This window comes from Lactuca saligna, chromosome 8 (genome assembly GCF_052625555.1).
Source record: "Lactuca saligna cultivar CGN05327 chromosome 8, ASM5262555v1, whole genome shotgun sequence".
Lineage (NCBI taxonomy): Eukaryota > Viridiplantae > Streptophyta > Magnoliopsida > Asterales > Asteraceae > Lactuca > Lactuca saligna.
The window spans coordinates 58,910,005-58,923,111 of NC_136424.1; the positions used below are offsets into that span (position 1 = coordinate 58,910,005).

The 13,107-nt window shown below is 33.6% G+C and overlaps 2 protein-coding genes across 2 annotated transcripts; both read left to right on the plus strand.

The window, feature by feature from the left end:
* The first annotated feature begins 776 nt into the window (after window positions 1-776).
* On the plus strand, window positions 777-2,954 carry LOC145011574 (putative SNAP25 homologous protein SNAP30). The gene is made up of 6 exons (XM_078970314.1): window positions 777-926; window positions 1,126-1,610; window positions 1,706-1,796; window positions 1,885-2,015; window positions 2,108-2,205; window positions 2,683-2,954. The coding sequence occupies exons 2-6, from the start codon at window positions 1,179-1,181 to the stop codon at window positions 2,780-2,782; spliced, it is 852 nt and encodes a 283-aa protein (XP_078826440.1). The 5' UTR covers window positions 777-926; window positions 1,126-1,178; the 3' UTR covers window positions 2,783-2,954.
* Window positions 2,955-5,473: 2,519 nt separating this feature from the next.
* LOC145009041 (disease resistance protein Roq1-like) lies at window positions 5,474-12,363 on the plus strand. The gene is made up of 8 exons (XM_078967703.1): window positions 5,474-6,179; window positions 6,479-7,058; window positions 7,830-8,931; window positions 9,016-9,222; window positions 9,683-10,507; window positions 10,599-11,159; window positions 11,717-11,795; window positions 11,885-12,363. Exons 2-8 carry the CDS (start codon window positions 6,559-6,561, stop codon window positions 11,902-11,904), a joined length of 3,294 nt encoding a protein of 1,097 aa, XP_078823829.1. The 5' UTR covers window positions 5,474-6,179; window positions 6,479-6,558; the 3' UTR covers window positions 11,905-12,363.
* Window positions 12,364-13,107: the final 744 nt, after the last annotated feature.

Genomic DNA, 13,107 nt, shown 5'->3' on the forward strand with positions numbered 1-13,107 from the left:
CGTCGGTAATCCGTCACTTACGGTTCTGTCGGTAAACCGTCACTTATTGTTCCGTCGGTAATCCGTCACTAAAACTATCCGTCGGTAACTAACGTTCCGTCGGTAACCCGTGACTAAAACTATCCGTCGGTAATCCGTTACAAAGAAGTTTTCGTCGGTAATCCGTCACAAACAGTATCCGTTGGTACTCCGTAGTTATTGCGTCGTTAATTTGGTCAAAGAGGTCCGACAAATGGACGTCGTTGTCCGTCGGAAATCTGTCGGAAATTCCGTCGGTATTCCGTCACAAATAATTACCCACGGGGCTTTTTACGACAGAACGAATTCCGTCGGAAAACTTGTTTAGCGACGGATTAGTAGTGATTGAATAATCTCTCCGTTGTGTAATTCCGTTGAAGGGGGAGACAACTCTACCGTATCTCTTAGCTATGAGGGAGAAATTCCTTTCGTCCCACAATCGCAGCGGTAGACCCAGGACCAAAATCACAATACAACTAGTCTAAAAGGACGGAACGTGCAATGTTGATATTTACTATATGAAATTGAGTACATATCCCAAGCCCAAGGGCTATTTTGCAATTTTCTCAAAAACTAATAACATCATATTATTATTCGGAATATATTTTTCTTTTTACTTTGCATTATTTTCGTAAAAGAAATTAAATATGGCGGAACAAACAATTTTGCAAAAACCAGCACGAAATTTCGCAATGCCACTCAATCATGTCTGTGATTTTAGAGCGATTAATGTCAACCTCAAAACCACCAAATTTCAAAATACAATCTCTCATTTCATCGGTCGATTAATCTGTATATTGGAGAGAAGACTCTTCTTCCCCGTTTTCTCTCCCTCCACCATTAGAATAAAGGAAAATAAATTTGGTCGACCGGAGGGTAATTGTTCCTCGTTTATGTACATTGGTCAGGTGAATTTTTTTGTTTATTCTGTTTGATACGTGTGCTTATTCTCATGCAATCGTGCAAAATATTGAATTCAATGAACATTTGTTTAATTCAACGCTAGTTCCTCAAAAGTGGCTGATATATATACTTGTTAATCGTTTAAACACAATCAGATTGTTATTTCAAGTCCAGAATTGACATATTTTTTTTTCTCAAATTCAGGTATTATTGCTGAACAATCTAGGTTTAGTCTAGGTATAATCTAATCTACAAACATGTTCTTTAGAAGAGCGCCTCCTCCTGCTGCTAAACCTGCAGAAACCGAAGCAGATAAAAAAGAAACAGACAAAAAAGAAACAGATAAGAAACAAGCAGATAAGAAAGAAGCTGCAAAAAAGACTTCTGCACCCCCAGGAAAAAGTAACCCTATTGACGATGACGACGATGATGATGACTTCTTCGGGAAAAAGAAAACAACAATCAAGAAAAAAAGTAAAGCTGAGCTCGATGGCATGTCTAATCAGGAATTAGAGCATTATGCTGTGGATCAGGCTCAAGAAACTACAAAAAGTGTAAACAATGCCTTGAAGATTGCAGAAGATATTAAATCGGATGCTGGAAAGACGCTTGATACTTTACATGCTCAAGGAGAGCAGATTCACAGGACCCATGAGAAGGCTGCTGAAATGGAAAAAGATTTGAGTAGGGTAAGTTTTCTTCTATTTGAATACTACAATCTACTTCGATATAGAGTCAACACAATTAAAGAATGTGTTTCTTGATCATAAATGTGTTTTTACAGGGTGAAAAGATATTAGGAAGCCTTGGAGGCATGTTTTCCATGACATGGAAGCCAAAGAAGGGGAAGGAAATTAAAGGGCCAGAGCCAATAGGTTTATAATTTAAATCCAATTAGTCTAATTAATATTTTTATGAAGTTTTATTGATTTCATCTTAATTGAGTATATTGTGTTTTGCTAGATAATGGAAAAGGAGATAAGAAAGCAAGTAAGGAGCAAAGAGAGAAGTTGGGTTTGGAACAAGGACACAAGGGGAAGAAGGACAACAAGAAAGGTCATGGTGAAGCAAAGAGTGCCATGCAGAAAGTTGAGGTATATATATGTTGCCACCATTTGTAACAATATGCTATTATTGTTGTATTTTATGTAATCTTTACTTTAAAAAAAAAAAAAAAAAAATTCAGGTGGAAAAGGAAAAGCAAGACGAGGCGTTGGATGATTTAAGTGATATATTGGGTGATTTGAAAGGAATGGCTACCGAGATGGGATCTGAGCTCGACAGGTTTGTTTTTATTTTTCTTCTAATTTTTTGGAATAAAATGAAAAAGTTGGCAAATAAGTGAAAATTATCTAGGCCTAGGCCCAGGTTCAGGCCCAAGCCCACTACATGGGTAAATTATGGAACACCAACACTATCTTTATGTGTGTTTTAACTTTTTAGGTTTTGAACCCTTCCTTTAGGTTGTGCAAATTAAGGGATAACATTTTGAAAAGTTAATTAAACTGTATACGATTTATCTTGCTCTTGACTAATTAAACCAAACCACATGGATAGGCCCTTACTCCTAATTACAGTTTGGGCTTCATGTAAGTTTTGTAAAATATGTAGAAAATAAAGGGCGTTTTGGTCATTTACCCTTATAAAATTTTGAAAAAAAAATATGATAAATATTTGTTACATTTAATATATGTACTGAAAATATAAAACATGTGTATTGTTTTGAGTTTGTTGTTCATGAGCTGTTTTCTTGGAACATAGGCAAAACAAGGCTCTTGATGATCTTTCGGAGGATGTCGATGAGATAAACTCACGAGTCAAAGGTGCAAACACACGTGCACGTAAATTGCTCGATAAATAATTGATGGACAATCCGAGCTCACTCTGATTCCATGTTGTTGTATCCATATTTTTTATCCTTTATGGTATATAAATAAACTGCATTATAAATGCAAAATCTTTCATCATGTATAGATGTTACTTTAGATGCTTGGGATAATATATAATAGCTAAGCTTCAAGCCAAGGTTGCATCTTGGGATGAGCTTTGTATATATTTTTAACCTTGATCTAGATGTAATATATGTTGATTGATCTAAATTTTTTTGTTTCTAAAATTGGAATTACCATCTGGTCAAAGCATATTTTGGGCCAAATGCAAAAGGAAAAAGAAAAAGGTCCACAACTCTCTTATATTCACACCATTTATAAAATTCCACTCATTTGAATGGATTTTAAGAAACATTGCAATATTTTATAAACAGATATGATAAAGTAAATAACTAGTAAGAAAGGAAAACACATTAATGCTAGAAATTTAGAATTATCGATAGTTCAGTTAATATGTAGTTTTTTTTTTTTTTTTTTTTTTTTTTTTTTTTTTTTTTTTAATTTTTATTTTGTGTGTATGTGTGTTTTATATATATCCTTCAAGAGTTAACCTTCAAAAATCAGTAAAATTGTAAAAACTAAAACATAAAAGAAAAAAAAATAATTGAAATTAAAACATAAAGATAATCATTGTATTAAATATAAATGAGAAATAAATAACAAAAATCCACAATCCTAAATAAAACTATCCATTGTTGGATGACTTAATATAATTGGACAAAGAACTTTGGGAAATCACATTAAAAAAATAGTTAGTACTAAAAAAAATTCACGGTAAGAAGTAAAAATATTTAGCATACACTTTTTTGGTACGTGTGTAGAATAAAAGACCAAAAACTAAATACAAATTAAAAATTAAAAACAATATTTAAGAAATCACAATTAAAAATCTAATTTTCACCATAGTACGAGTTGGGAGAATTAAGAAACCACATATATATCACATTATCAATTATTTAAAGTTTCCAAACAAATGAACAATAGTAAGATAAATTCAATAAACTTAAACTTCCCAATGTTATTACACCAATGACCAAATCGGTAAAGAGAGAACAAATCAAACATAATTCCTAACAACCTATTATCAAATTTGAGATGCACATATAAAACAAACAAAAAACTTATAGTTGACTTATCTAGTCAAAACGAAACTGAGATGTTTAAACTTTGAGAGTGATAAAATCGTTTATACCAAAGATTTTTATTTATTTATTTATTTTTCTAATTGTTGGGACGCCGTGATTGAATGTTGAATGTTGAAACTAACATGTTTACCTCTAGGGCCTAGGCTCCAAGCTTGTATCTAATTTGGCATCGAAACTTATACTTATCTTATTTTAGTTTTTCAAAATTTCGATTATAAATTGAGATAATGACTTAAAAGAGTAACATATTTTTTAGTTTGTACACATTTAATCGTTGATTTTTTTGTCCATATTTTCCTATTGAACTTGTTGAACTATTCAAAAACACCCTTATGACCTACTATAGTAGGTTTAGCCGATTTCCAACATATTTAGCAGATATAGTGATACTCCAGTCATCTTCTCCAGTACACATGTGTTTTCCGATGATTTTTAAACCCATCTTGAATTTCTTAATCGGATTTATAGTTGTTGCTCTTGAAGACGACCCACCTTTTTTCTCAATCTTGAAAACTGTAAAATCCCAATATATATATATATATATATATATATATATATATATATATATATATAAAATGGAGCTTGAAGAAGATGCATCAAACAAGAAACCACAAAACAAACTCCCTCTAAAATCGAATTTACCCTTTGATTTCTGGTACTCCTACTCCTGATACCACTATCATGCATCATCTCTATCATGGCAACCATACTAGACGCAACCAGCATGTTCATCGATTCCTTCTGGAGGCTGAAAATGCGTACAACTGAGGGTTTCTTTGAAGGAATCAAATGAGTTTAGGGATCTGAGACCAGCGAGTTTGTTGAGGTTTCCTTCCAGATTTGCAGATTTGAAGGATTCCGATTTGCAGATCTAATGAAGATTTGTGTGTGAGTGTATAGGTGTTCGATTTGCAAAGTCAAAAAACTCAAACCCAAAATAAATCATTCATCTTCATGTTCTTTTGGTTCAAACTCAAGAACACACATCATTATTTCTCTTTCTAAAAACGATTTTTAAGTGTAGGGTGTTTGATCTTCAAGCTAAAGCACAAAATGAAGTTTTTGTAGGATGTTTCGATTTTGTAGGGTGTTCGATTTTCCATTTCCGTTCAAGAACACAACTTTGATTTCTGGGTTTGTCTTTGTTTTTTAGATTTATTTTCTTGAGTTCATGTTTGTTGTAGATTTCTAGGTTGGAGATGAAGTATTGTGTGTTTTTTGTTGATCTAAAATTAAAAAATTAAATTATTTTAGATTTATGGTCGGAGACTTGTCGAAGAAGACGACCGGAGTCTCGTCGGAGCTACCAAATATATCAGAAGAAACCGGCTAACTCTCTTATAGCAAGTAATAATGATATATTTTGAATAGTTTACAAGTTCAATGAAAAAATATGAAAAAAAAAATTTCAATAATTAAAATTTGTACAAATCAAAAAAATATAATACCTTTTAATTCATCATCCAAATTACATGACCCATGAAATTTTTATGCCCGTTTCAAATGATAGGGCTTGAATGATCGACCATATTGACCAATGTGTTGACTGGGTCTGGGCAGCTTAGGACATCCAGTTCACATTGATGTAAAAGATTTTCAAGCATCCGATTCACTTTAAAGAACCTAAATTACGTACAACATTATTGACGTGCATAAACTTCCTCTTCCATTTTGTACGAGATTGTTCGAGGTTTCCAAAAGGGTAGGGCTGGATCCGGTATCAGAGGCTGGTGAGGGTGATTAAATGGGGTTTAAGAGTACGACGCAGGGGTTTCGTGGGGAGGAAGAACAATTAATCATGATGGTGGAGAAGAAGAACAGAGTTTTCATGGGGGTTTTGGAGGATCGATACAGTCCTTTAATCTGTCGAACATAGGGTTTAAAATTGAAGAAGTGATATCGATATTCAAGGGCATCGTAGTGTTATGGAAGTAGTAAAATCAGGACCTGCAGAGAAGGTACTAGTACTACTACCATTTGAAATCTCTGTCAAATTATAATGTTCAATTTCTTTCACACGGATTCGATAGCTGAAGAGCAAATTCGGAGATAGAAGTTGGAGGGTCAAAATACTTGGTTAGTTATTGTAAATACAGGGGAGAAGTTAGAAGTAGCGGTGGTGGTTGGGTTCTCGATGATGATAAAGGCCCGCGACAGAAGGGTGGTGGGTTTTTGAACAAAATAATACAAAGAAGATGATGAAGATTTAACTGATTATAAAAATGTAAGGGCACTAATATAGTGATAGAGTCACAGAGTCGATTGATAAAGTTTAACTGATTATAGAAAAAATAATTTTTTAAGGACCAAAACCAGAAAGATGCCAAATCGTAGGACTATTTTTGCAGTTTAACCTATATTTTGTGACAACATATCATGAATGTGAATACAACTGCCTTTATAAATATGTGGTGATGAGATATTTCATTAGCTTTTGGTAAAGTAGCAATTTCTTCTTGAGCTTTTTGTAAAATGGGAATTTCTTGGAAATTCAAGTCTCTCTCTTTCTTTTTCTCGATATAGGTCATTTCATTGAGGTGGTAAAACCCCTGACATTTATCTCAACATCAGAAGGTGGTGATCTTGGAAGTTAAAACACATTGATGGCATCTTCATCATCTTCTCCTTCTGCTCTTGCCTTTTCTACTCCTCTGTGGAAATACCATGTTTTTCTTAGCTTTAGAGGGGAAGACACGCGTAAGACTTTTGTGGATCATTTGTACACAGCTCTTGTACAACACGGGATCTACACTTACAAGGACGATGAAACACTTCCCCAGGGAGAATCAATCGGTCCTACCCTTATGAAGGCTATCGAAGAATCACAGATTGCCATCATTGTATTCTCTAAAAATTATGCAGATTCTTCATGGTGCTTAGATGAACTTGCATATATCATGAAATGCAAGGATACAAAAGGCCTAACAGTAATGCCCATATTTTATGACATGGATCCCTCTTCTGTACGAAAACAAAAACAGAATTATGGAAAAGCATTTTTCAAACATGAGTTAGAGAACAATGATAAGGTTGGATCTTGGAGAAAAGCACTAGTGGATGCAAGTAACCTTTCTGGATGGGAAACCAAGCAAATAGCCAACGGGTAATGTTCTTCTGTGTTTTTTCACCTTTTATGCTTAAGATATGTGTGCTCCACAGTACATTTATACTTAAAGCGTTATAAGCTTTTTATACAGTTGTACTAATTATTCTAGATGATGAATAATTGGATAAACAGAGGCTTTGACTAGGTCAGTTGATCTGTTTGGTGACTAGTGTTGAATAATAATCGCCATGACTGTGCTAAGACATCATAAAGTAGACATTGTCACAAGTTGAGGCTATTTAGCTTTTTGTTTGACATGCATATGAGGAATATAAACTGGTAGAAGATTATGAAATACTTTTACTAGAGTCTAGACGTGGTTTCTTATGCTAGTAGGCTTAGGCTCCCATTAACATTTTAAACTTCAGTCTCTTTTTCTATATGACAAATACAAGTTTGAGTATATTACGAAATTTGTATGTTACACGATTCCCAAGTCCTATATAGGATTCCGGATAAGCTGAAAATAAGTTCTGATGGATTTCATTGAGGTCTAATTCTAATTCTGTATTGTACTTAACATGTCATTTCAAGCTACAACCACAAAATTATCTTGCTTTACTTTTTCATATTCGAAACAATTTGATCTTCCCTGAGAGAATTGTTACAACTTACAAACTACTTGTGATATTAATTTTATGAATTCTACTTTGAATGTGATATATAAAGGGTTGTTATGCTTTTTCATTATTTCATGGAGCATAAAACAAATGATCTCTTTTGTCAATCCGTGCATATACTAATTATCCTTGTATATTGAATTTTTAGGCATGAAGCACAAGGCATCAAAGAAATTGTTGACACAATTTCACATAGGTTGCATCTAGCAACTTCAAATGCAAATGAAAACCTGATTGGAATAGAGGCTCGTGTGCAAGAATTTAAATCAAAGTTACAAATTGACTCATGTGGTGTGCGCATGATTGGGATATGGGGGGTTGGGGGTGGTGGTAAAACTACTCTTGCATCTTATGTTTATAGTGATATTTCTAGCAACTTTGATGGTTCTTGCTTTGTTGAAAACATTCGAGACGAATCAAGAAAGTACGGTTTGCAAAAGTTACAAGAAAAAATTCTTTTAAAAGTGTTGAAACAAAAAGAAATGGAAGTGCATAGAGTTGAAGAAGGAAGATGCATGATAAGGGATAGGTTGTGCCATAGAAAGGTCTTGATTGTTCTTGATGATGTCGATCACTTTGACCAACTAAAAGCATTAGCTGGATCACATGATTGGTTTGGCGATGGAAGCCGAATAATAATAACAACTAGAGATGAGCATTTGTTAAATGTTCACAAAGTAGATGTCATACACAATATTAGCTTGTTAAACGATGATGAGGCTATTAATCTCTTTAGCAAGCATGCGCTCCGGGATTATAGACCTATGAAAGATTTTGTGCTGCTTTCAAGTGATGTGGTTTCTTATGCTGGTGGCCTCCCATTAGCACTTACGATTCTGGGTTCTTTTCTGTGTGACAAAGACATTATTGAGTGGAGGAGTGCATTAGCCAGACTGAAAGAGATCCCAGAGTCTGATATTGTGGAAAAGCTAAAAATCAGCTATGATGGACTTAAACCGGTTGAGAAAGAGTTGTTCCTTGATATTGCATGTTTCTTCAGAGGGGAGTATAAAAATGAAAGGATAATGGCAACCTTTCATGCTTTTGGTTTTTACCCTGTTATAGGCATAAAGGTTTTGATAGAAAAGGCTCTCATAACTATTTCGAAAGGAAGGTTTGATATGCATGATCTGGTGCAAGAAATGGGACACTACATTGTTAGAGGGAAACACCCAAAAAATCCTGAAAAACATAGTAGAGTTTGGAAGAAGGAAGACCTTCTCAAAATATGTGCTATGGATGCGACGAAGGTAATGGTTAAGCTAGCTTTGCATGATACATGTATAAAGAAGCAGTTTTAAATGAACTCGGACACCATTTTGTTTGTGTCACAGGAACTTGACATGGTTGAAGCAATACAATGCAATAGTTATGATCTAGTAGAACCTGTTCCTCAGATTATTGCAAATATGAAAAACCTTCGGTGGATTTATTGGAGAGGTGACCTTGCGAGTCCGTTTCCTAGTAACTTTCTACCAAGTGAGCTTTGTTGTCTAACATTGGATGGCATATCGCCGAAACAACTTTGGAAGGGTTACAAGGTAATTTTTTTGGTTGAGAAATATCAAATTTTTAGGAATAAATATGATGTATGAGTTGTAAGTTCTACATCACATGCCGTGCACTGTTAAACAACATGAATTATAAACATTAGGCTTGTTAGGAGTCTTCTTTCTCCAAGTAGCAGTGTTCATAGTTTGGGTCAACCAAATAACCTTCCTTTTATTTGTTATTAGTGTTATTTGGATTGAGTTATGTGATTAATTACGCTATTCACATGTGATTAAACCTTGTTCTCATGTTCTCGATTTCATAATGGTTCTCGTTTGACCTCCCCATTTCTAGTTTTTCATTCCTTTTAATAGTGGGTAAGAAGTTGAATCCTATAAAAGAAAATCTTTAACAGACTTTTTCTTGGTGGAGGTCTCATTAAGAAGCATACTTGTTATTGTTGTTTCCGTTACCTTGATATACTTTTGACTTGTCACTTGTATACAACAGCATTTGCCGAATTTGAAAATCATGGAACTTGCTGATTTGAAAAACCTAATCAAGACACCAGATTTTGATGGACTTCCAAATCTAGAAAGATTCACTCTTCATGTATGTCACTGTTTAAAAGAGATTCATCCATCCATAGGACGCTTGAAAAGGCTTGCTTTCTTATTTATAAAATATTGTGCCAATCTTAAGATATTTCCACCCCTTACCCGACTAAAGAAACTAGAGACCCTTTCAGTATCACATTGCCCAAAACTTGTTAAGCTCATAGAGATCCCACAAAACATGGACAAATTACCATATCTTCATTTGGATAATGGTGGGAAAGAAGTTGCATCCTATAAAAAACTTTCAACAAACATTTTGGTTACGTGGTGGATGTGTGGTGTTGTAGAAGTTAAGAAACCACATAAGGACCTCGATGATGTAGAATGTAGTTTACAGGAGCCTTGCGTACCTCTCAACAACATGAACAACCATATAAGAAAGTTGAATCTTTCATACTGCAGTGTGGGAGATAAAGACATTGACTATGCCATTTGGGATTTACCCAACTTGGAAGAACTCAATCTAGAAGGAAATAAGTTTTCACGATTAAGTTTTAGTCGCATGCTGCTTCCCCGACTCAAATGGCTCAACGTGTCATACTGCAAAGAACTTACAAAATTGTCAGAGCTTCCATCAAGTATAGCTGTTGTTAAGGCGGATTATTGTGGATCACTTGAAACCTTTGGTGATATTTCAAAATGTATATGGTTGTGGAAAGTCTCACTTTGGGGGGAGAACAAACTTGTTGATGACATATTACTAGACTCCATGCTCGAGGTTCAACTCTACTTACCTTTGGAATTTCAATCTTTATCATATAAACCCAAACATAATAACCATAAACGAATGTGTTTTCCATTAATTGCAGGGAAAGGCTCTTGAAGATCATTTTATCAGTGTTGCTCTTGAACGTCAGATGATTCCAAAGGGGTTTGTTGGTAGGCTCTTTAGGTGGAAAACATTTGTACTGCATCTTCCACATGATTGGTGTAATCACTTTTGTGGATTCTTAATATGCTTTCTCACCAAAATAAATGCTCCATATCTTTACATAAAAATCGAGTGGGAGGTAGATGAAGATTCTCTATCTGAGATTTGTGAGGAGTCTAATGAAGCACAAGGTCTTGAATACCATGAAACAAAGACATATGTGGGATATGTTTCCTTTAGTTCATTGAGGCACACCACATGGTGGAATTCCTCATGCAATAAGATTTCATTTTCCATAGACATGGGTTGCAGTTTGGCTTCAGCTCAGAGTAATTTTGGAGTTGAGCTAGTTCCTAGGAAAATTAAAGGTGATGAGGTGCAAAAAACAGATTGCTCAGAATTTTGGGACAAGGAACTTGAGGATGAAACTACATTTATGATCCAACATGATTCACCTTCTTCTATCAAGATTTCATGGCAACCTTACCTCTACCCACGGGTTTGTGGACTATTCTCTATTCCATAGTTTATTCTCAACTTTTTATGTTGCATTATTCTCATTAACATTTACTTTTTTGAATACCAAATTCTAAGAAAATGACATTTCCATCTGCCTCCCTTGTTTCCCACTATCCCCTTAATTCTACCATTATGATTAGGTAAACACAACATGAATTACTAATAATAACAAGGATTATAAATAATTATTAGAATAATTCATTTACTTTCTTGTTAATGGATTCTTTACATATACTATTCCAACATATAAAGGTTTTGTTAATTGATTCCTTACATATTCCAACATTCAACGGGATATTCCATTAAAAAAAACAAAATTTGTTTGCTATTCTGAAATCATACCTCTTTTACAAAAAGTGAAGTCAAAATTAGGAAAGATAATTAAACTGGAATTGCTTCGATGTGGGTATTACAGATGAAGAGCATGTTGTCTCTATATGCTGCAAAAATAAAATCGATCAGAATTATTCTTTATAGCCTCATTAATTTCTTTCTGGAATTTAACATTCATTGTTTGATTTTATTTCTTTGTTTCAGTTGCAGAAATTGACACTGGAGGTGAATGTACACAATATAAAAGAAATGCAGACTTTCACGACAGTTGCCACACTTCTAGGTTTATTTTGTGTTAGTTTTGTTTTCATATTGTTTGCATTTGAGTACCATAAGTTCAACTTAACTTTGTCTTTAAAATTTTATGTATAGGGAACAGTACTTTTCTATAGACATGGAAAACAAAAAATTGACGTTGAAACATTACATGGCCTACTAATCCAAAGGTGGTGTTATTTGCTGAGTTCTTTGATAGATATTGGAAGCATATAAGGAAAAGATGCATTAGGTACATGTATATTGAAGTACGTTTCAAGAACTCATGTGGGAAATTGTCAATGTACATGAAAAGATGCAGTAGGTACATGCGCTCTACAAGACATATACATACTTGTATGGTTGTACTTGAAAAGCTTTTTATACAAATATTCTAATTGATAAACAAAAGGCTTTGAGCACATCACATAATCAGTTTGGCCAGTAAGAGAAAGCCGAATAATAATCACCACCACCAGATATTAACATTTGCTACAAACTCACTAAGTATACATTTGTCTAGGGAAGTAGTTATTAATTAGTTGTCAGTGATGAGGAAATATAAACCTGTAGAAGATTATGAGATACTTTTCACTAAATGTGGTTTCTTGTTCTAATTGGCTCCTGTTGACACTCAAAATATTGTAGAACATTTGAATGAAAACAAACCAGAAAAAACATAAAGATCAACTTGAAAAACGAGAAACTGTGTTTGACACGGTTTTCTTAAAATAAATTTGACCCCCCTCCCCCGCTAGACGTTTATTTTCCAAGATACAATGATGTTAACGGCTCTTCTAGGTTGTTGAACTCAACTAGGTTCACATTGAATTATGTGTCAAATAAAAAAAGATTATATCGTTGATTTGTGTCTCTGCTTACATATCATTATTATATATTCAAATGTTATATTTATAGTTCTCTTATTAACCACCTATTTTTATTTTTAAAACATTATTTATATGTTTTTATCTTTTTATTTTGTTTATTTTTGTAACATTTTTAATTTTATCATTTTTGGTATATATAAAATTATAAAACAATATAATTCATAATAAAATAAAAAAGACACTAAAAAAATCATAAATATTACTTTGCAGTTACAAATATAATAAACTGAACGTAAATTTGTAAAATAAATTAAAAAAATATAACACAATATAATGTAAATTAGTATAAAATAAATTTAAACTATGTGAAATAGTCAAAGCTCATGGCTGAGATAGTGTGTCCAAGATTGCATATTTATTTTGGTAAAGGAAAAAAAGAAAAGAAAGATAAACGTGTGACCTTGGAAGCATCCATCTTAGTCATAATGCATAAGTCAAAGACGGAATTCA